Source organism: Elgaria multicarinata, chromosome 2 (assembly GCF_023053635.1).
Source record: "Elgaria multicarinata webbii isolate HBS135686 ecotype San Diego chromosome 2, rElgMul1.1.pri, whole genome shotgun sequence".
Taxonomy (NCBI): domain Eukaryota; kingdom Metazoa; phylum Chordata; class Lepidosauria; order Squamata; family Anguidae; genus Elgaria; species Elgaria multicarinata.
In genome coordinates, this window is record NC_086172.1 from 78,981,141 (window position 1) to 79,004,780 (window position 23,640).

The 23,640-nt window shown below is 42.9% G+C and overlaps 4 protein-coding genes across 4 annotated transcripts; all 4 read right to left on the minus strand.

Annotated features, from left to right (window-relative positions):
• Positions 1 to 1,574: 1,574 nt before the first annotated feature.
• Positions 1,575 to 2,525, minus strand: LOC134393335 (olfactory receptor 5T17-like). Its single transcript, XM_063118366.1, has one exon. The coding sequence runs from the start codon at positions 2,523 to 2,525 to the stop codon at positions 1,575 to 1,577; it is 951 nt and encodes a 316-aa protein (XP_062974436.1).
• Positions 2,526 to 9,914: 7,389 nt separating this feature from the next.
• LOC134393337 (olfactory receptor 5AR1-like) lies at positions 9,915 to 12,464 on the minus strand. Its single transcript, XM_063118367.1, has 2 exons — positions 11,551 to 12,464; positions 9,915 to 9,975 (listed from the first exon to the last, which is right to left on the minus strand). Exons 1-2 carry the CDS (start codon positions 12,462 to 12,464, stop codon positions 9,915 to 9,917), a joined length of 975 nt encoding a protein of 324 aa, XP_062974437.1.
• Positions 12,465 to 15,699: 3,235 nt separating this feature from the next.
• Positions 15,700 to 16,624, minus strand: LOC134392507 (olfactory receptor 5AR1-like). The gene is given in 2 exon segments (XM_063116877.1): positions 15,700 to 16,015; positions 16,017 to 16,624. Coding segments are annotated over 2 exon segments (924 nt in total).
• A 4,160-nt stretch (positions 16,625 to 20,784) lies between these two features.
• Positions 20,785 to 21,744, minus strand: LOC134392506 (olfactory receptor 5AP2-like). The gene has a single exon (XM_063116875.1). The coding sequence runs from the start codon at positions 21,742 to 21,744 to the stop codon at positions 20,785 to 20,787; it is 960 nt and encodes a 319-aa protein (XP_062972945.1).
• Between the last annotated feature and the right edge of the window lie 1,896 nt (positions 21,745 to 23,640).

Sequence of the window (23,640 nt, forward strand, 5' to 3'; positions counted from 1 at the left end):
TGGAATGGTATTTTTAAAAATCTATATGATAAAAAAAATACAACAAAATGGCCTAATGGTGCATGAAATGACCACTCATTTCTTCTATATGATCAACAACTCACAATTTTATTATCTTATGGTAAATAGAATAGGTATGACCTAGTTGTGCTTGTGTAGGAATGCAACATGAACAAACATCATTAACCACAGGACAGATTCAATTTAACATCAGTGGAGCAAGACACCTCTAAATAACAACTTGTCGAAACATTAAGATACACACATAATGTTAATTGTGGTAATGAGGTCTGAACTCCAGACCCATTTCCAGCTAGGTTCACGAATATTCTTTTTTAATCCTTTCTCCCATTTTTCCTGATAGGAATTCAGACCAGAGTCTAATTCTGGCAACATTCTATACAGATTACTCAGTGTGTGTCTAACATATACCTGCTGGCACAATTTTTGATGTCCCCCACCCCTCTTTCTTGTATGTGAAGAAATTCAAGCAATTTGAAGACAGGGAATTTCTTTCAAGGAGATCCATCTCCACTATATTTAGTGTTCTCAATGTACACCTCTTATTCCATCTGCCTAAGTTATATTGATCCATATTACTGCAGACCCAGGACAGTCCCTAGATGGTTATTCTGTTGATCCATATAAACTCATATTAATCTCAGGCATCTGAAGCACAATAGCAGCAGGAGAAATGATTGTACCCATTGCAATCATAGAATATGCTCCATTCATGTGTCTTGATGGGAAATGGATAGAAATACCATGGGGGGAAATTCAGAACTCAGTAGGTCAGTACTATTTCAATGAATGTGGATTTCTTTCCATTTTTAAGTTATAGATAGATAGATAGATAGATAGATAGATAGATAGATATGCATTTTTCATTCTTCAATGAAAAAGACATTCGGTAACCAAATGTCGGACTGTATGGGTCTTTTGTCTGATAAAATGTGACTGCTGCTATGTTCTTAATAGGGATGTGCATCGGATTCAGATTGATAGTACTATTGATACACCCATAGTACTACAGACACAGGACTCAATGTTCATTGTGGACTAACAAAAGTATTAATCTCAGATATGTGAAGCAGAACAGCAGCAGGAGAAATAAACCCATAGCAATCATAGCAGGAAATATTCCATTCACTTGCCTTGGGGGAATATGGAGAAACTTTTAACTGACATTCCATGGGAGGGGGGTCAGGACTGAAGAGGTCAGTAGTATTTCAATAAATGTGGCTTTCTTTCCTTTCTTAAATTATGTCAGCTTAGTAATACAATATGATATACATTTTAATGCATTTTTCATTCTTCCATCTTACTGGAAATTATCAGTACTTAATTCACAGAGGATAAGGTTATTAAGCACTACTAGTCATAATGGAGATTCCAGTATCTGAATATTTGTTGCTGATATTCAGCCTCTGAATAGCAGTTGTTGGGGTGCTGCTATGCTCATGTTTTGCTTGTGAGTGTCCCATAGCCATTTTGTTTGCCACTGTCAAAAACAGAATGCTGTTTAGGCCTGACCCAATGAGGCCGATCAAGTGTGGCTGCTCTTACATTCTTATTTAAACACAGAACTTCCTTTGAATAACTCCAAGAGCATCTTTCACTTCGTTGTTTCTCAGGCTGTAAACCAAAGGGTTCAGCAAGGGGGTGACAATTGTATAGAACACAGCAATAATTTTGTCACTTACCTCTTGTAATTCTGATCCACTGCTAGACTTTGGTCGGAAATGGACAATGAGAATTGCCCCATGGAAGATTGTGACCACAGTCAGGTGGGAGATGCAAGTGGAGAAGGCTTTAAGCCTGCCTGTAACTGAGCTGATTCTCAACACAATGCTGGTGAGAATATAGGTATAAGAAAACAAGACGCACAGGATCGTGATTATTTCTATAAGACCAGATACATAAAAAATCAGGAGCTCATTGATATAGGTATCAGAAGATGAGATTGATAAAAGTGCACTGATGTCACAGAAAAAATTACAGATCATCTTAGACTCACAGAATGATAGTCTGAAGGTGAAGACTGTATGAACAAGAGAATGCAAAAGCCCAAGAACATATGACCCCACCACCAAAAGACTACAGACTTCAGGAGTCATAAGAACTGGGTACAGCAATGGTTTGCAGATAGCTACATAGCGATCATAGGCCATTGCTGCCAAAAGAAAGCACTCTGTGCTCCCCAGACCTATAAATAAGTACATTTGCACTGCACATGCAATGAGAGAAATTGACTTTTTATCTTCTAAAAGGTTCACCAATGTTTTAGGGGTAATTGCAGAAGAATAGCACACATCCAGGAGAGACAGATTGCTGAGAAAAAAGTACATTGGGGTATGGAGCTGGGGACTGACCTTTATTAAGGCAATCATTCCCAGATTTCCTACCAAAGTGCTCATATAAAAAGCTAGGAATACTACAAAGAGGATGATCTGCAGTTCAGGGCTGTCTGTTAAACCTACAAATACAAATTCCTTGATCGTTGCAGTGCTGTTTTCCTCACACATTTTCCCCTCAGAACTGGCTGCAAAACATACAAGTAAAATATAGGTTAAAATATAGTTTCTTTATAGTGCACATCCTTAATGTATGGAATTTATATTTGTGACCACCAGCTGTGGGGATGATCACTAGTAGTATTCACATAGCTTTACATGTGGACTTGACAAATCATAGGTCAATCTTTGACCATTCTGCAAAGACAAGCAAAAAGGTTATGCAATTTCAATGGTGGGGAGGAGGCTTGGGTGAAGGGAGGGATCCAGATCCTTGCCTCATCCATGTCTACTGCATCCTTTCACCTGGCCCTTCTTCACTCCATCTCATAATAACTTCATCTATGGAAATATTAAAGTTCTCCCCAAATCTAGAGAAAGCTTCAGCATCGTCCCTAATCAGATACTAAACTAGCCTCATATTCATTGGAAACTTGAGCATTTCTCTGGCAAGAAAGAATTAGCATTGTTGTTTGATTTACCTTCATTGATACCTCATGAATCCTTCAGAATCCTTCTGTATGTCTGAATGGTCTTAATTCGCCAGACTGTTGTTTTTTGCTTTGCATATTCTGAGTGTTGATTCTGATCTCTGATCTCATTTTATCATAACTTTGTTTTCCTTAACAGAATATATGAGCTCATTAGCATTTTGTTGTTGTTCTGAAACAGCTTCAGTTTCATTCTGATAGACTAAATGGTGGTTCTTCTGAAGTCATTCTAAACTGTTTTAGAAACTGAAATGGTCAACAAGCCATGTTTGCAGCAACTGTTTACAGGTAAGTAAGGTCCACATGCCTTATAAGAATAGAGTGCTACAAGTTCTGACGAGATCCAAATCAAATTGATGCCTCTAACCTACATTCCTCAAAGCTCTGGGTCTCAGGAGGTATTTTCAGAAATAATGATAATCTCTTAAGGGGAGAAATTAAATTGTGGACAGAGAAGGAAGCTCAGAAAAAATGATACAGACACCAGAGCTTGGGATAACTAGGGTCTCTTTATTTAATTGGTAATTCACCCCTCCCTGGATCTGCATGTGAGCATGCAGGAATCTAATTAATCCTTTCTCCAGGCAACTAGCCTACATTATGGGTGAGCCACTCAGCTAAGTCAGGAGTCAGGTAAACCCAGCTCCTTTCTTGAGCTACACTTGTGTGCTTGGGGGGGGGAACCACCCCGTGTCACCCCCACCCATGCCACACAACTCCGAGTAAGTGAGAGAGTTCCCCAAAGGCAAGACATATATCCTGAGCCACACAGCCCATCGAGAATCAGGTCTCAGAACTTGCCAATCACCATAACATGTCAACGAGTAGTCACCAAACTTTTTCTTATGTCCTAAGGTTCCCATACAACCCACCATTGGAGGGTGCCAAGCCTCCTCTTCAGTGCCCTACCTCCCACCTGCCCAGGTTAGAAATCCTGAAGGCCCATATGCAGATCCTGCAGGAAAATATCCTTACCTGCATTAGACAGGTGAACCCACCTGTCCTATAATGTTCCCCTCTGGATAGCATTTTTTTGGGGTGGATGGTGGATCACACATCCCTGCCAATTCTCAGAGACAGACAAATTTACCTATTGACTTTTGTCATGCCCTATTTAAAGTAAGGGCTTCCTCGCCCTCAGGCATTGGCACTGAGGGAGCAAGTTTGATCACACAGTGCAAATATCTGGTTATTCAGATATCCTCCAAGTCTGCCCTGGCCTTTAAAGTTGGGGACTTCCACTCCAGGAACCCCATTTCTCACCCCAGGTGGGCACCACACCTACAGCGGGGCAAAACCAACCAGAATGAACTGTTTATGGAAAAGATGCCACCACAGCATGCCTCGCCTGCCACCCCACAGGATGGTGGCCAATTGACCATTATTATTATTATTATTATTATTATTATTTATTTATTTATATAGCACCATCAGTGTACATGGTGCTGTACAGAGTAAAACAGTAAATAGCAAGACCCTGCCGCATAGGCTTACAATCTAATAAAATCATAGTAAAACAATAAGGAGGGGAAGAGAATGCAAACAGGTACAGGGTAGGGTAAGCAGGCACAGGGTAGGGTAAAACTAACAGTAGAAAGTAACAGTAGAAGTCTGCACAACATCAAGTTTTAAAAGCTTTAGGAAAAAGAAAAGTTTTTAGTTGAGCTTTAAAAGCTGCGGTTGAACTTGTAGTTCTCAAATGTTCTGGAAGAGCGTTCCAGGCGTAAGGGGCAGCAGAAGAGAATGGATGAAGCCGAGCAAGGGAAGTAGAGGCCCTTGGGCAGGAGAGAAACATGGCATCAGAGGAGCGAAGAGCACGAGCGGGGCAATAGTGTGAGATGAGAGAGGAGAGATAGGAAGGAGCTAGACCGTGAAAAGCTTTGAAGGTTAACAGGAGAAGTTTATATTGGATTCTGAACTGCGTGCCAACAATTGCTCACATTGCTCTACAGCTGGCTCAGATGCCAAGCTGTGCCTGCAGATTAGGAGCCTGATGGGCTGTGGCCTCCTCCACCAATCTGTCAAAGGAACACAATTATGAACATTGAATCTACAGTAACTGCACCCATCTTCCTTTCACAATGTATGCTTATGCATGCCCAGGACTGCCGTCTGTCTATGACCCAGATCTTGGCATCCCTTAGCCCTGCTGCAGCAGCGGCAGCCCAGTTCTGAATGGGTGTCCAAATGGAATAATTCCATAGGCGTGATGTCTGAAGGGGCTTCTCAGCTACCATCAAAATGGTACCAGGTAAGGGGCAGCCCCTTCTTGTGATAAACTAGCAACCCATGTTCTTTCCCCCATAGGGCACAGAAGGGTTAAAACTGCAAATGGGCATATACCCTTACTCAAGCCAAGTTCCATAAGCCTGATGACTGAAGGATCTTCTTAGCTACTGTATAAATGGTACAGGTTAAGGAGCAGCCCCTACCTGTGATAAAACAGGACCCAAAGTTCCTTGTCCCAGAGGGCAAAGTGGAAAGTGAGATTGCTCAAGGGCATATCCCACCCCCACTTGAGGGCAACACCAGCATTACCATGGCATCTCAGGCCCTTTGGCCATGTGCAGGACTCCTCTGCGATTAACTGAGTAACAGAAAAATAGAAAGGCCCTACCAGCTTCCTCAAACAATCCTGCCTGCCCTTCCAGCATTCTTCAAACATAGAATTTTGCCATGCTGCCTGCAAATCTCTTTCTCCATGGCAGCAAAGTATGGGCCAGCCAGCTTACCTAATACAGTTCATGTGGATAGTAAGGGTGTGTGCTCTGTACTGGAAAGATCTGGTAACGGTGGATCTCTGCGGAGCATTCAATCTTCCAGAGCAGAGATTGGCTGCTTCCAAACCCATCAAATAATTTCAGAGTGGGGGCACACCTAACTGGAACTTCTAACATCTCTGAAAGTATCCTACTATTTTTCAGGTGTCAATGATGTGTGTGTATGTGTTATCCGAAAACGGGCAGTTCTCTGATGGGTAATCCGATTGGGTGGAGTAAGGGGAGCTGCTACAAAATCAGGGTAGAGAATAGCCTCAATGAAGCTCCACCCTGAATTTCGGGGTGGAGAAGACTGGCTCTGCACACCCCTAGTGGATATCCCCTGTTGTGTAGTATCACCCAGAATTCTGGCAGTCCATTAGGATGGGTTATAAGGCCTGAAGCTCCTCTCTCAGCTCTGAAAAAACTGAATTCCTCACCTGCTCTCTGGTAGTATGCCCATGTGCCAGGGGTCACATGGTTTCTGTCACTCGCCTCTCCCAGATCCTAAAGCACACTGGGCATAGGTCTTAGTACTGTCTAGCCGCATGGGGCAACTTCAGGAACCTGGCTAACTGGCTGAATGACAAAGTGTTGCCAACTTCATTATCAAGCTCAGGACTATGGTAGGCAAAGTTGAGATTGTGGGCAACCAGGACTCATGGCTCTGACCAGCCTCATTCCCAAAGTCCTTAGATGAAAAAGAGGTAACTGTGTGAACACTGGCCAGCTGTCAGGCCAAGATGAACAGAGGCTAATAAGAACTTGGCCTATTGCAAAAACAAAGAGCTCCAGGCATGACAAATCTCGATATCCCAGCTTCTATCCCAGGCGAAGGCCTAAATGTGTATGAAATGATGAGGGAGACTGGCCCTATCATGGCATCGTATAAATGTCTGATAATAGGCAAACCAGTACTAATAGCCAACAAGGATTAAGCATGCCCACCAGGGGGCATTCTTTAGGGACTAAACCCATGGGGACATTTTAAGATATGCAAAGGGGGATCAGGAATGGACCTCAAGTGTTGCTGGGCCTCAAATGTTGCTGTACATCCTTAACAGTTCTGGTCCTGGTGCTCCACACAAGGATGCAGGCCTGGTTCTAGACCAAAGTTACACAGATAGTGCTGAAGGCACACAACTACTAATGTGAAAAAGTACCAAACTGGGTTACATAATTCTTATTAATGTGTATCAATTCTTAAATTACAATTTTCATATATATTCACACAATATCATAATTTTGACAGTGAGAAAAAGCAATACAATTTTTATTACCAAGCTGCAACAGCTGAGAAAAGATATATGAAACAATCTGATATATAAAAAGGGACACCCAAAGGACCCTGGGAATTTTAGACCTATTAGCCTGCTCTCAATAATAGGCAAGATCTATGCTTGATTTCTCTCTAATAGACTAACTGACATCCTCGAGGCCCATAATGTTGTCACGGAGGCCCAAGCTACCTTTAGAAAGAATCACTCCACCTCTGATCATGGTCTGATTCTTTTTCACTTAGCGGAGAAACATCTTAAATTTCTATGTAGCAAACTGTTTGTCACCTTCATGGACCTGAAGTCCACTTTTGACTCCATCCCTAGAACCAAACTATGGGAGAAATTAGATAAGATCCTGGTGGACAAAAGACTTCTTAATCTTATAACGGTTCTATACAGTGACAGCAGGATGCGAGTTAGATGTGGCACACAGGGATAGCTTTCAAATGAAATTCTTATGTCTAGAGGAGTAAGACAGGGCTGTATCCTCGCACCTACGTTATTTAACTTATACATAAACGATATTGAGGAGGCCCTGTCTGACTATGAAGGCCACTTGCCCAAACTTGGCGCAAGGAAAATTCCTATTTTACTTTACGCAGACGATGCTGTTATTCTCTCCCGTTCTAGACCTGGGCAGGATCTACACTACTGCTTTAAAGCTCTTTAAAGCGCTTTATAACAGTTTTGACAACTGTTGAGGCCCAGGACACACTACATATACAGTTTTCAAAATGTTTTCAAAGTTCTTTAAAGCGCTTTAAAAGCAGTAGTGTAGATCCCCTCCAGATTTGAAACATCTTTTAATGAAATTCTCCAACTTTTGCTTGACTACAATCTGAAAATTAATTTTGAGAAATCTAAAGTCATGGTCTTTGAAAATAGATTTTCTCAACGCTGGTGGTCCCTTGATGGGCATATCCTGGAACAGGGGAAAATTTTTCTCTTACCTGGGGCTGTTATTCCATCATACCCTATCCTGGAGTGCCCATAGATCGGCCACCCTTATTAAAGCTTCAGTCAGTTCAGCCGCAATAACACATTTTTTCTTTACTAAAGGGGGAATGTTTATACCGTCTGCCATCAAAGTGTTTAATGCCAAGTCTGCAGCCCAGCTTTTATATGCCTCCAACATCTGGATAGGGGGATTAACATCTGAGATAGATAGGCTACAGACAAGGTTTTTGAGGACCCTTCTTCAACTCCCAAAGTGTGTCCTTAATTCTGTACTTTTGTTGGAAACTGAGGAAAGCTCTCTTTCGCTTAGGGCTTGGTGGTCTGCCTTAACATTTTGGATGGAAGTTAGTCTTTTGGGGAGCGGCTCAGGTCTGCTTCCGTGTCTGGCTCAGGACAACTATGTGAACAGCTGGTCCAAGCTTGTCGCCAGGAAGGCAGCTTCAATCAGTCTTTCCTCTTCCCTCCTCCTTCATGGGCTTGAATTTTGCTTTTAAATCTGTTAAACAAAGACTGTGGGACATAGCCTTCTGCGACTTTCACACTCGCTCTTATGTTTCTTGCTCTCCCAGTGCATTGCACGTTCATTACGTTGGGCCTCTTCAGCTGGCTGGCTATCTAAAGAACCTGTCGGTGGCTAAATATCGTATTGCTTTCTCCAAGGCCAGATGCAATGTTTATTCTATTGAATTACTTCGGTGCAGATATTCTGGTGTCCCTTATCAGGAACGACGGTGCCCCTGTAGGAATATGGAAGTGGAGATGATGGAGCATATCCTTCTGTCCTGTAGCTTTTATAATCAGGCCCGCCATCTTATGATCACCCCATTGTTGAGTAAACTGTCCAGAAGTTCAGACAAATTTTATGTTAAGTTTCTGTTGGAAGATAAGTCCTCAAAAGTAACTTTGGCTGTTGCTAAATTTCTTATAGTGGTGGCTAGGATTAGAGCTCTCTGTGTATTAGATGAAAGTTGACAATAGCTCTAACTGTCTGATGTTTCATGTTTGATTCTTGATTTTTCATGGATCTACGGATCGCAATAAAGATGTATGGTATGGTATATATGAAACAATTAGTTAATCAAGCAATGATAAAGAGCAACCAGCTGAGTCTACAGTCTTATGAAGAAATAATGACCAAGTTAAACAGATTTCTTCAGTGTTGTATGTGACTTTTACAAAGTTAACAGATTTCTTCAGTGCTATTAACGAACCGGCATCTGGTATATTTTCACTGTTTCATGAATGGCTTCTTCAGCAAAAAATAGTTAACAATACAATTGCCATAGACAATAAGAAGGAAACATTCCTCCACTCCATATGGAGAATCACTTGAGGTCCCAGCCAAACTAGTAATGCCTCAGATATGGTGAACTCTTCCCTATATGGGTAATTGGTAGAAGTAAGGGCCAAACATCAACTTAATTGGACTGGAGCCCTTTTGACAAAGGGGGTCAGGTTATCAAGCTTATGCTCTGAATATGGCTCCCTGTATCCCCTAACCCCTTTAACCTGGGGGTATCGTGAGGATGGATGGGGGTTGTAACATATGGAACATACAAGCTGGAGACTGCACAGATTCCTGGAGCAAGCACCCAATAGCAAAATTCCCAGCAAAGCAGGCAGAAGTAATCACCTCCTTGATGACAGCCCACACTGGCAGAGGATCAGCTAGGCAGGACAGAATGAGCAATGTTGGTGTACTCTCCCAAGACTAACCAGGTGGGCATCATGAATTGAAACCAGACTCAGGCCCCTTCACGACCCACTTTAATTCAGAACTGAAAGCCACCCTGTGTCCAAAGGCACCATCATTTCTCAGACAGGTAGGCACAAGATATTCTGAATAGCACCTGGTACTTGGCCAGCCTTATCTCTTTGTCCAGGTGCTTTTGCTGGACCATACGTATAACTTAATTAGCCAGCAAGCCAATTCACCCAAATCACTTTGATCTTCTTCCTCTTAATTCTTCTCCTGTTCCCAGTCCTTGTCATTGTCCATATCCTTGTGTTCATCTGCCCTAAAAGTATGGGAAATGTATACACATATTCCGCTTCAGAACTTCTCTTTGGTGGCAGGCAGTAAGTGATAACCAAAGTGGTAGATGCTGCTCACACAGTACTGCAGAACCATTGGCCAAAGCAATAATCTCTCAGGAATGGTTTAATGGGAAAGCTATCAGCTTTTGGATGGCAACCCTGCCTCCCATAGCTAATGTAATAAGCAAGCTACATCCAACATCACATGAGCAGACATCCACTTGTGCAAAGGACTTTTCCTCTCATCTCCCCCCTGTATCTCCCACACATCCCCAAAGTCTGCTTCTAAGGGTCTCCCTGCCCTCCAGAGCACATTTTGGAAGTGCACAGGGGGATGCAGAGGAGCAGAGTAATCTGCTCCAGTGGAAGATGCCATTCTGTCATAGGATGGACACAACTGAATTTCATCCAGCAAAAGCAACAAATAGTCTTGTTGGACCTTAAAGATTAACAAGTTTGTTATGACATAGACTAGAGCAGCGGTTCTCAACCTGTGGGTCAGGACCCCTTTGGGGGTCGAATGACCCTTTCACAGGGGTCGCCTAAGACCATTGGAAAACACATATTTCCGATGGTCTTAGGAAACTGTATTGACTGAACTATGTCATGTATCATCTTTTGTATTATTAAAGCTATTGTTATGTATTATTTTCATTAGCAAACCATCCCATGACAATGGATCGTGTAGAGAAGAACGAAAATAATTTTATGGTTGGGGGTCACCACAACATGAGGAACTGTATTAAAGGGTCGCGGCATTAGGAAGGTTGAGAACCACTGGACTAGAGGGTCTGAAGATCCAGCAGTTTGGAAGAGAGAGAGAGAGAGAGAGAGAGAGAGAGAGAGAGAGAGAGAGAGAGGAGGAGGAGGAGGAGGGGGAGGGGGAAGGGGAGGAAGGGTATAAGTTGCCTCTTGCTGGAGGGGGGAGCAGATCTGTCAGGAGTGTACATGATACTTGCCGTGATCTATTCTCTATTTGTTAAGTAAATGCACCAAATATTACCTCACCATCCCCCCAAACCCCCCCCCACACACACACACCATAAGTCTCAGTGGTTTCTCCCTCAAAATAATCCATAGAAGTACTCTCAGGAAGTACTTGTCACCCATCTGGAAGTCAGGAAGACTCTGAAATATGTTATCCTACAATATTTTATACATAATCCTTGCTTCCATTTTGAAAGTGGATAGAATCCCTTGGCCTAGTTTTCCCTTCCTTGCCAGCCCTTTATATACTACAGAATAATTAACTGTACATTAATTTTGATGTGGATGTCATTTCCCCCCTTCTGGTTCTTTCTCCTTTCTTTACTCTTTGTACAAAATTGGATATTTGAGGTTCTTGTCTACTCATAGAATGCTCATTTTTGTCCAAGTACACAAAATGGAAGCCTATAAGAATGTAAAATAGCCCACCATCCTTAATATGCATCTCTTCTTTATTGCTTTCTAAATCTGAGCAATCACACTAGTAATAATACGAACTGATAGATTCTTTTTAAGGATGTCTCTCAAAGCATCCTTCACATCTTGGTTCCTCAGGCTATATATCAATGGGTTCAGCAAAGGGATCACCAGGGTATAGAACACTGCAAGGATTTTATCAGTATCCAAGGAGTAGCTAGAGGTGGGTCGCAAATACATGAAGAGGATTGTCCCATGGTAAATGGTGACACCTGTAAAATGGGAGGCACAGGTGGAAAAAGCTTTGTGCCTCCCATGAGCTGAGCGGATTCCCAGGATGGTGGCAAGGATGTAAGAATAAGAGACCACAACTGTCAGAATAGTGATGATTTCAATGACTCCCACAAGGCTGAATAAAAGAATTTCACTGACATATGTGTTGGAACAGGAGATGGACAACAGCGGTGTGATGTCACAGTAGAAATGATTGATCTCATTAGACCCACAGAACGACAGTCTAAATGTGAAGATGGTGTGAACAAGAGAATGGAAAAAACCAAGTATGTATGACCCAACCACCAAAGGGATGCAGATGCTAGGAGACATGAGGACTGGATACAACAGGGGGTTACAAATAGCCACGTATCGGTCATATGCCATCACAGCCAGGAGACAGCACTCTGTGGTCCCCAAAGCTATGAAAAAGTACATTTGTGTTGCACATCCAGCCACTGAAATTGATTTTTTCTCTGAAATGGAGTTGGCAAGAGTTTGGGGGGCTATTACTGAGGAATAGCACATATCCAAGAAAGATAAGTTGCCGAGGAAGAAATACATTGGGGTGTGGAGCTGGGAACTGGCCCAGATTAATATAATCATTGCAAAGTTTCCCAGAAAGCTGGTGATGTAGATGACGAGGAACATCACAAAAAGAATGAGCAGTAGCACAGGGCTATCTGTTAATCCCACAAAAATGAACTCTGTGATTGTAGTAGTTTGATTTCCCTCAGATATTTCATCCATCAGGGCATTACCTGCATAGGATAGATTTCATTTGGGGGGGAAATCATAGAATTTTATTATCCTAGATGAGATTAAAGATTACCTTGTTTCATTTCCAATGGAACGCTGAAAGTGTAACAGACAAATGGAATTCTTTCCCCCTTACTCCCCCAAAAATATTCTTATCTTTTCTGAGAGACAAAATAATGTTTGCTTTGCTTTGAACTACTCTATATATCAGTTCCAGTAATTAAGGACCCACAGCCGTGCTTCCTTAGTTAAAGTTTGACAGGGAAAAAAGCATTCTACCATTATAATGAGGTAATTGGGAGGTGTTTTTTTTCTAACATTCATAACATTGAGATTTTTTCACCAATCTTCCTGAAATTTAATTGTGCCAGAAAGAAGTGCCTATTTTACATAACTTGAAAATTCAGGAAGATTGGTTAAAGATTGAGGGAGAAAGGGCAGTTAATAGAAAAAAGAAATGAAAACCTCGGTCACACAAAAGTCTTTCTGAAAAATTATTGGTAGCCATTTGTGCTTGCCTCTAGCTGGGCCACGATGGCCTCCATGTGTTAACCATTAGCTTTTCTGGACTCCCTTTCTACTCTTCTAGGTGGAATGAATTTTTGTTCTTTTTTAATTCAATTTACTTAAAAAAAAGTTTTATTGCTAATGAAAGCCAATGGAAGATCATAACACAGCACTCCAAATGTTAAGGGGGAGGGGAGGGGGATGCGATCTATTGAGATCCTGTCTATTGAGAGTGCATGGCATAGGATTGTGCTATGAACCAAAGAAAAGTGTCAAGAAAGGATCATTCCAGTAATTCAATGTGATGCTTGGCAGCAGATTTTCATCTAACACTTCCAAAACCAAATTACATTAACATTAGGCAATAATATTTAGATATTCAAAATTCATCTTGGAGATGTCCAAAATTCATCTTGGAGATGCCAACCTCAGGTGCCATATCTACTTCAATGACCTGTCATATATCAGAGAATTTCATCTAGCAAACATGCCTTGATATTGAAAAACACCCCCAAGCAGCCCAACTGACAAGCACCAGACAAGCCGCAATGCAATGCTACTGGTTATGTTTGACTCAGTGGGTCATTGTCCAATAGGTCAATAACAACCCCTCTAAACCCCTCCACCTGGAGCTGGACTTACACTTTCTCACAATCATCTGTGCACCTTACCTATGGAACAGAATGCAGAAACTTCTGTGCAGTGCCTGTTTCAGCCCGGCATTTCCAGAGGGCTTTATTTGTTCTGAAACCAACTGGGACTGAGCCACCAAGGCATTTCAGAGCTCCAACAATGCTCTGAAGAAAAGATGGCATTAATTCTAATTTAGGAGGCTGTTCTCTGTACCTAGATCTGTACCTAATGCGGCTGTGATCTATATTGTGAACTTCCCAGAGAGTGGTATACAGTTGCTGGGTGATATAAAAATGTAATAAATAAATAAATAAATAAATAAATAAATAAATAAATAAATAAATTTTAATTATCCAATACCTAGTCTATTCATTCTGCAATTGAGTTGTTAATATAATAATGCAGTTTTTTAAATTTCTATCTTTGCTAAAATTCTGATTTGTTTTGTCAGAAACTATGAAATTCTAACAAATTTATCAATATGGTAAAAAAAAGTGCATTCTTTGGATGGGAGGTGTGACTGGACATGTTTATAGGAAGTTGTGATGCTTCTGACATGTAAAATCCCCTGGATCTGAACATGAAATGCTTGGCTTTATTCCAGGTCAAGAGACATTTCCCCCAAAAGGTTCTTCTCTAGTTTGGAGTGCTAAATGAAATTCTGTGTATGCACAGGCAGCATTCCACAGGACAGTCACCCACAGGACAGGAACAGCTGTTTTCTAGGGGCAAGGTGTTGTGTCACAATATACACAGGTGGAAAAAAGCAAGATAAGTTGCTTAGGCCACATGCATTTCCTTCGCATTGTAGTTAAACACTTTGGCCCATGATGCCAGGACAACACTGCACATTTTGACCCTGTGCTGGCAGAACAGTGTTGTGCTTTATCCTGAGTAGTGCAATGCTAGCACAGAAACTGATGGGATGTGGGCTCTTGTAATTGTGAGCACTACTGCACATTTCTGAGGGCCTTGCTAGACCTGCCGGATAAGCCGGCAGGGAGGAGGGGCGACAGCACGCTAGAGCTAGCACGCGGCATCGCCGGCTGACAGATGCACGACACGACGGAGCAACGGGAAGCCCCGTAGCATTGGCCATTTTTTTTTAAAGGCACCATGTGCCTCCAGAGCCACCGGAGAAGGTAGGTGTTTTTTAAAAAACAATAAAGCCCCCCCCCGCTCCTGATTCCCCCCCCAATGCCCAATGCCCCCTCCCCCCTCGCTCGCCCGTCCTCCCCCCATCCACGATGCCTTGTCCCTGGCTTTCCCTGCCCCCCGCGCCAGCGATCCCCGATGCCTTGTCCACGGCTTTCCCCCCCCCCCCCGGCGCCAGCCATCCCCGATGTCCTGTCCCCGGTTTCCCCACACACACACACCAGCCATCCCCAATGTCCTGTCCCTGGCTTCCCCCCCCCCCCCGCACCAGCCATCCCCGATGTCCTGTCCCCGGCTTTCCGTCCCTCGCCCCTGATGGCTGCTCTCCTTCCCTCGCCCCTGTCCCCGATGCCTGGCCTTCTCCCCCCTTCTCTCCTGGCTGGTCCGCCCCTCCCCCCCAGGACCCCCCCCCCCCGGCGAGTAAGCGAGCAGCCGCAAAAAGCCACAGGCCTTGCTAGACGTTTCGCAGCCCTGGCCTCAGGCTGGAGCTGCGAAAAAGCTGGGCCATAAGCGAATTAGCTTATGCCGGCTTAAGGCAGATTTCAGCGCGGCCTGACCCCGGATTCCCCTGTGCGTCATCTGGATGCACAGGAGGGAAACCGGGCCTCACACTGCGTTAACGCCTGGTCTAGCAAGGCCCTGAGTTTCATAACCCTATGAGAGCATTACCTCACTTTTGTAATCATCATTTGTTCTAGTAATCCCTGTGGAATCAGGAACATTTTGGCTTACATTGCAATTGCCCTTCACATGCATAAAAAAGGTAAAGCCCACACATACATATTGTTGCTTAAAATCCATTCATTAGGAACCACAGTCTGCAACAACTAGCAATGGCTAATAGATTTATTACAATAGTGATCAAGGACAGTGCAAAATTTAAACATGCTTCCTTCACTGCACTTTGTTTTAATTGTTCTCCAGTTCCATTTCAGGATAGCGATGTCTTCTTGATTGCTCTTTGGAGAGCATATTTCACCTCCTTGTTCCTCAAGGCATAGATCAGGGGGTTCAGCACAGGGATCACCACTGTGTAAAACATGGAAGCCACTTTGTCCTGATCCAGTGTGTACATGGAGGTAGGCCGTAGATACATGAAGAAAATTGTCCCATAAAACATGAAAACAACCAACATGTGGGAGGTGCAGGTCGAAAAGGTTTTGCGCCTGCTCTCTGTGGAGTGTATCTTCAAGATTGTGGCCAGTGTGCAGGTATAGGAAACAATAATGGTCACTGTGGTGGTTACTAACTAGCACGAATATCACCTTCTCGTAAATATGGGTATCAGAGCAAGAAAGCTGGAGAAGCGGAGGAATATCACAGAAGTAATGACTGATTTTATTTGATTTGCAAAAGGATAAAGTAAACGTGAACACGATATGTGTAACTGCATGGAACAAAGCAATTGTGTATGAGCAAGCTACTAGGCAGACACACCTTTTGCCAGACATAATGACTGAATAAAGTAGGGGGTTACAAATAGCCACATAACAATCATAGGCCACTACAGGCAGGAGGAGGCACTCAGTAATTCCAAATATGACAAAGAAAAACGTTTGAGTGGCACAACTGAAAAACCCAATGCTCTTTCTCTCTGACAAGAGATCCAACAACATCTTCAGGGTGATGGCTGAAGAGTAACAGATATCCACAAAAGCCAAATGACTAAGAAAGAAATACATGGGAGTGTGTAGCTGTGAGTCATTCCTGATCAGTAAAACCATGCCCAGATTCTCCACTAAGGTGGCAATATAGACATTTAGGAACAGAATGAAGAAGGGCAATTGCAGCTCTTTTTGTTTTGTGAATCCAAGAAAAATGAATTCAGTTTTTGTGGTATGATTCCATTGGGACATTTCCACTAGTTTGGGTTACCTGTTTGGGGAATAAGAAACAATGATCATATGCTGGCAAAGTTATCACAGTCCATGTTGTGCATTTGTATTTGGGGACAAATGGTCAATATCAAGTTATCCATCAAATCTTCTGGTTCTCAAATAAACAAAGCAAGGTGCAATTCCAGCAGGTGATTATTTTCACATATATTGCATAAAGATTTTGTTGGTTCCAATATTGCAGACAAATAATTTAAAGAGGAAATTGGAAAGAATGGATGGAAAGAGAAAATCTGAAAATCTGAAAATTCTACCAATGGAATGAAGTAATTTTTTCAGTGTTTACCTCTGGAGGGAGAAAAAAAAACATTTATGGAAAATGTTTATTTTCTATGGAAACCTGTTTTAGCTATTAGAAATTTCCCATCAGAGGATGATGAGGGTACAGATATTTAATGGCTTAAACTAGGCTACCTCTGTCATGCACTGTGTCTATCCCACAACTTTACTAATGATATTTGTCCAGATAATTTCCCTCTTAGTTAGCTTTATTGCCACACACTGTTAAAATCTCCACTTCTCCATTCCCAATACAAATCTGTTCTTCTATTACCAGCCTTCATGTCTTTTTCTCCCACTACTTTCTCCATAGCTTCTGATCAATCCTATAGTACCCTCATCATCTTCTGGCTAACTCCTCCTCCTCTTTTTCAAGTCACTCCTCAAGAGCTTCCTCTTTGCATAACTGTTCCATCATTATGTCACTTTCTCCTGCCCATCACCTGACATCTCACCCTTCCTACTTTGTCTCTCTGATGTAGAAGACCATCCTGCCGGCCATACCACTTCTATTTTCCCAACAGCAGCTAGCACATTGTTGGCTCTATATTAGTGATGATACTTGTAATGAAAGCGCTCGTGATTCCTCACCCTTGCCTCTTAAATGTGATACCTAGAATTGGTTAAGAACAAGTTTACCTGTGAGATGAAGCATCAGCATGAATATCAAAGGAGCTACTCACAGAGTAGTTATTCATATTCTTGTGTCCTCTGGGGCTTTCTCCCTTAAGCTTGTATACTTTTGTTAGTATGATGCTGAAGATGTGTTGTCCAGCTAGTCTGGGCTGTTCAGAAAAGTCATACAAGCTAATATGTTTAGGAGTGATTCCTTCTTTCCTTATAAATATCTCTTCTTCTTTTGTGTCTGGTCTTTAGGGAAATTTGCATAACTCTTGTCTCCCTGGTTTCCAAAACACCCTTTCCTTTGCAGGGCACTGCAGATGTCCAATCTAATTGCCAGTTAAGAACATAACATCATAATTAGGAAGCGCTGCTGTAAGATAGGTTTGCTCGAAATGAAGATTGTTTCCACCAATTCACCGATTTTCTAATAAAGCTGAGTATCAGAGGAACTATCTCTTTGTAAACATCCTATCTATAATAACCACTAGAGTATTAATATATCATCACTAGCATAGAGATCTTTCTGGAAGCTGTTTCTGCAATAGATGGATCACAATGTGTTGATCAAATTAATGCATGTTAAGCTTTGATAAATGTCTAAGGCCATTTGCACACTTGAGGCTTAGAAATTCTTGCTTCATATAAAAGCTACATTGAGCAGAAAATTCATTTGCATTGCAGTGTCTACATACCACTCACATTTAAGACTTACAAATGAAAACCTTCTAAGGCCTTAGCTAGACCTACCTGCTATCCCGTGACAGAGGAGGGAAGATCTTGCGTTGTGTTTAACGTGAGATCCCTCCTCTGTCTACACGTGACATGCGACGACCTCAGCAGGAGAGGCGTCACGTCCGCCATTTTATACATTTTTTTTAAAGGACCAGCAACACATGAATGCTCGTGCACTAAAGGTAAGTCCTTTTAAAAATGTAAATTATTTCCCCCGCTCCCCCCACCCTACCCCTGATGGGCGCAGCACTCCTGAGGAGCACTGCACCCCATGCATGGCTCCTGGCTCCTCGCGAGGAATCGCACAGAGCTGGGTCAACACGCAGCACCTGGCCACATGTTCTGCAGTCTTGGGCTCAGCTCGGGACTGCAGAAAAACCAGCGCCAAAGGGGAGGGCTATATCCCAAGGCAAGGGAGGGATGATTCCTCCCTGATCCAGGGATCCTCAGGTGGTGATTCACATGATTGAATGCTTTTCAATAAAATAACAATGAACAACCCATGTATATAGGAAAGTAGATGTCAGGAAGAAGCATTCTGAAATAGACTTGCCCTGACATCCTACTTTCTTATGTGAAGGTGTTCTCCCTCTATAGAAAAACATCCTATCTTATGAAACCCAGCATATCACAGATAGGTGCTCCAACTTCTCAGCAAAATGCACTTTTCACTGAAGGGGGGTCTGAGGCTGCAAGATGCAGCAGCCCCAGTGGGAAAATGACAGGCTGGTACCAGACTATTTTGTGCCCTAGGCAAGGTGAGCTACTTGCACCCCCCTAAACAAAAAAAAAAAAATGCCAACAGGCTAGGGGTGATGGGAGCTGTAGTCTGATGCCTCTAGAGGGCCCCAGATTGGGGAGAGGCTCTATCCTGTACTGCCCTCACATCATCATCATCATCATCATCATCATCATCATCATCATCATCCCCTATTTGGGGACCCTCCCCTCGGCCCAGCCACTACCACCATTCCCTGGCCACCTCTCTCACCAGCTTGGGTAGTGTTGCTGAGGTCATAGGGGGTGGTGGCAGTGGCTGTGGCTGTGGAGGTGCCCGTGCTGGAGGTGGCAGGGAATTCACGCAGTTTCCTGCTGCTGAGGCAGAGGATGTCTGAGCTGGCAACCTCCTCAAAAATCTTCTCCAGGCTGCGGTGATTGTGAGGTGATGATGAGGCGAAGGCAGACGAGGAGGCTGTGCCCGACAAAGCGTCGCCACCTGAGAACCCACCACCTGCCACCCAGGTGGGCCTGGTGCCTGGGTACGGGAGCGTGAGGTGCATTGTTAGGCCCAGGCCGAAGAAGCCCGGGCCCAGCTCCGAGAAGGGCAGTAGGGGTGGGGCCAGCGATGATTAATGGTTTTTTTCTTATGTTTTTTCTTAAAACAGCTAATTTGTATAAAACTGTGACCCTAAAAGGTCAGTAGTGTGCCCCTTGGAGGTCTGCACCCTATGCGGCTACCTAGTTGGCCTAACAGTAGTGCCGACGCTGGGCACTACTCATGTCAACATCTGCTGAGTAGAAGGCCCTCCAAAGCTTGGCAGAAATAGAGGAGAGGGAAATTGGGCCTACTACTCTGAGCAGCACATCAGGGAAGTGTCATTTACCACCACACACAGAGACCCTGGCTCCCTCTTCAGTCTAAATGAGTGCTCTTCTCCCATCACCCTCCTTGTTGAATCCTTATTGGCAGCAACAGAACCAATATATCCCTTCCATAACTTTGCTGTTTTCCTTGAAGGGACCAACTTTTCTCCCCCCTTGTTTTTGTCAGCATCAGGGCATTTAACTGTTTTTAAAGTTCTGTTCCTACAGGTGGACTTTAAACACATGTAACCCTTGCTCCCACATTTAATGCTTCGCATGAAAACAGCTCCCTGTACATAGAAAACTAGCACAGCAGGAGCTTTCAAATTTTTTATCAGTTGAGTGACTGATACAGTGCATAGAACAAAGGGGGTGTTATCCAACTCATGAAAACAGCAGCAGGTTCTCTTAGCTTTCCTTTGTCATTTATAGATTGTCCACACAGTTTGGGTACATTTGATATAATCATTTTTCGTTTCAAATCTACAAATTAAATAACGTCATGGCCTTTACCTGACATTTTTTTGTCTTGTATCTTCATCCCAGTATGTGTGTGTGGGAGGGGGGCGATCATGTCATGCAGCTTTTTCTGGAGTGTACCACTTTAATCAGCAACTGAAGGACTACAGTGATGAAAACAACTGCCCATACACAGAAAACTAGAATGTCGGGTGGACATCAAGAATCTGTCCTGCCAGTTGAGTTTTCCACGTGCCATTTTTTTTATATAGGCAGGCAGAATGTAAGCGCGTCATGAGTGACTTGACTTGGAGCAACAGGTACATAATGTGATTGTACTGATGGTATAAATCAGCTCATGGAGAACATCATAGCAAATAAATAAAATGGAATATACCTTTCAATAGGTGCTGTGCTTATTATCATATAATTGTACATTACAACTACAGTGTCTTTCTGAACACTCTCCAAAATGCATCCTTCACCTCCTTGTTCCTCAGGCTGTAGATCAGGGGGTTCAACATGGGGATCACCACTGTGTAGAACAAAGAAGCCACTTTGTCCTGTTCCAATGCATAGGTGGAGCTAGGCCGCAAATACATGTAGAAAATTGTGCCATAGAACAAGCTAACAACCATCAGGTGAGAAGAACAGGTGGAAAAGGCCTTTTGCCTGCTGTCAGTGGAACGAATCTTCAAGATGGTGGCCATGATGCAGCCATATGAAATTAGAATGATCATTGTAGTACTTATACAGTTTATACTGACTTGTGCAAATAACACTGTCTCATTGGCTTGAGTATCTGAGCAAGAAAGTTGTAACAGAGGGGGGATATCACAGTAATAATGATTGATCACATTTGGCCCACAAAAGGATAAAGTAAAGATGCACGCAATATATAAAACTGAATACCAAATGCTTAGTATATACGAGCTAGCTACCAGCCAGGTACACAACTTTCCTGACATTATTACAGAGTAATGCAAAGGGTTACAGATGGCCACATACCGGTCATACGCCATCACAGCAAGTAAAAGGCATTCAGTACTCCCAGATATAATACAAAAGAACATTTGAGTTGCACAGCCAAAGAATCCAATGCTTTTCTTTTCAGTTAAGAGATCCACCAACATTTTCGGTGTAACAGCTGAGGAAGAACTGGCATCCGCAATAGCCAGATTACTAAGAAAGAAATACATGGGAGTGTGGAGCCGAGGATCAATCCTGATTAGAAAGATGATCCCCAGGTTCCCTGCCACAGTAACAATATAGATCACTAGAAACGTAATAAATAAAGGCAGCTTTAGCTCAGTCTTGTTTGTGATTCCCAAGAGAATAAACACAGTGACTCTGGTGTGATTGAACAGAGACGTTTCCATTAATCTCATCTTCCTGCTGGGCATAAAAAATAGAAACAAATACATAAATAAATTAAACATGCTTAAAGGTGTTGGCGATATCATATCTACTAAGCCGGAAAGATATGTACTTGCCCACTGTTGTCCTCAAATATAACAACACCTAGTGGGGGCTGGTGGGTGTCAGTGATGCAGTAGCACCCTGGATAGCTCCTTTAGAGTTTTGAGAGTTTCTGACTTATATTCGGATTGGATTCACAGCCCCACTGAGATCGGAGCTACCAGCCTCCACTGACAGCACCACTTACATAATTCAGGCTGTTGCAGTTGTACAACAAACGCTAAGTAGCAAGAGATGTTGAAGCAAGCTATAGGATAGTGGTGCAGAGTCTGTGTAGGGCTGGGAAATTAAATGCATCTTGGATCCATTTATGGCAGTCAATTAAATTCAGACTAGGACATTGATATTACTCTGAAAAGGACATTGTTTTGACTAATATTCTGTCTATGAAACAATTTGCTGAAGTAGAAATGTGTGACTAGGAAATTTCTGTTGCAGAAACATGTCTTCTCTCCCTCTTTCATCTTTGTTCCATTGTCTATCTGTCTATCATGCTTGTATCCTGCTGTTTCTCTAAAGTACTCAGGGTGGCATCAATTATTTCCATTTTGCAAGTCAGATAATGGTTAGTTTAAGACTCTATTCTCAGAAGCTCAGTTCTTATAGGAAGAAAATCTGATTTGAGTTTCATTGTCCCACCTTCCATCAGAGCAACAGAGATAGAATTTCAATTCAGTTCATCTGTGTCTTTTTTATTTAGTCCTTGTTCCATAATACCCCACCATTGTCAATGTATACACTCTGCTTTACTACCCAGAGAATTCTCTGCTGCCAGTTCATAGAGTCTTCCACCATTTATGAGTTATGAACATGTGTCTAACATAATCTCACAAGAAGTATAATTCTATACTGTCTCCTCCAAGGAAGATATTGATGTCTAAACAATAGGTTAGAGACATTGTTAGCTATGAGCCCTGAATCTATTTGTCAAAGCCCAGGATCTCAACAAGCTACTGCTGCACAGAAAAGCTGAGCAGTGGTCGGATAGAGGTCTGAGTGCATAGTGGTTGACCAATGCAGCAGCCGCATCTTCCTCTTCTGTCTCCCATGTGTCCATGCCAGCTGTCATGCTCAGTGCTCTGCCATCCTCACTCTTTCCAGCTGCCTGTTAGGCAAGGAAGAAGCTGCTTATGGGAGGCAAAGGAGAAATTGTATGCACTCACTTGCCTGACCATATACTCCAATAAGCCAGACATGGAGAGGAGGGCATAATGGCAAGATCTGATTGGCAAGATCTCCTTGCATTGCCTGCCTGCTGGATTCTTCCAAAGTTTGGCAGTGGATGCTGCTGTCTTTAGCCACCCATGCTCCAGATGCCTCTCCTGTTTGAGATGCACCAGACAGGCTATGGGGAGGCCAATGGGAAGCCAGCAGCTGCCTGTCTGCTCCATCTTTCTCCTGAAATATGAGCAGCAGCAGCAGCAATTCTCCAACCCTGTACTCCAAACTACTGTCATATTCCCCCTAAAAGGACCTCTTTGCTTACAGTATATGCTTATGAAACTATCCCACTTGAAAGCCAGGGCTTCCTTTTCTTGAATTGTTGCAGACCACATCATTCGAGGAAGGTCTGGGATGCACAGCAAAGCGAGACCACATGGGGCATAGAGAGAGCCTGGGGCTTTGGACTGCCGTTCAATGCAGGTGGAGCCTGCACTGTGTTGTTTGGACAGCTACTTTATTACAACAGAACTCATCTCTTAGGCTAGATCTACACTACTCCTTTATAGCAGTATTGGAGTCTACTGATAACTGTTGTGGCACCATCCACATTCCATATACCACTTTCATAGTGTTACATCCTGCTTTGTATTCCACAT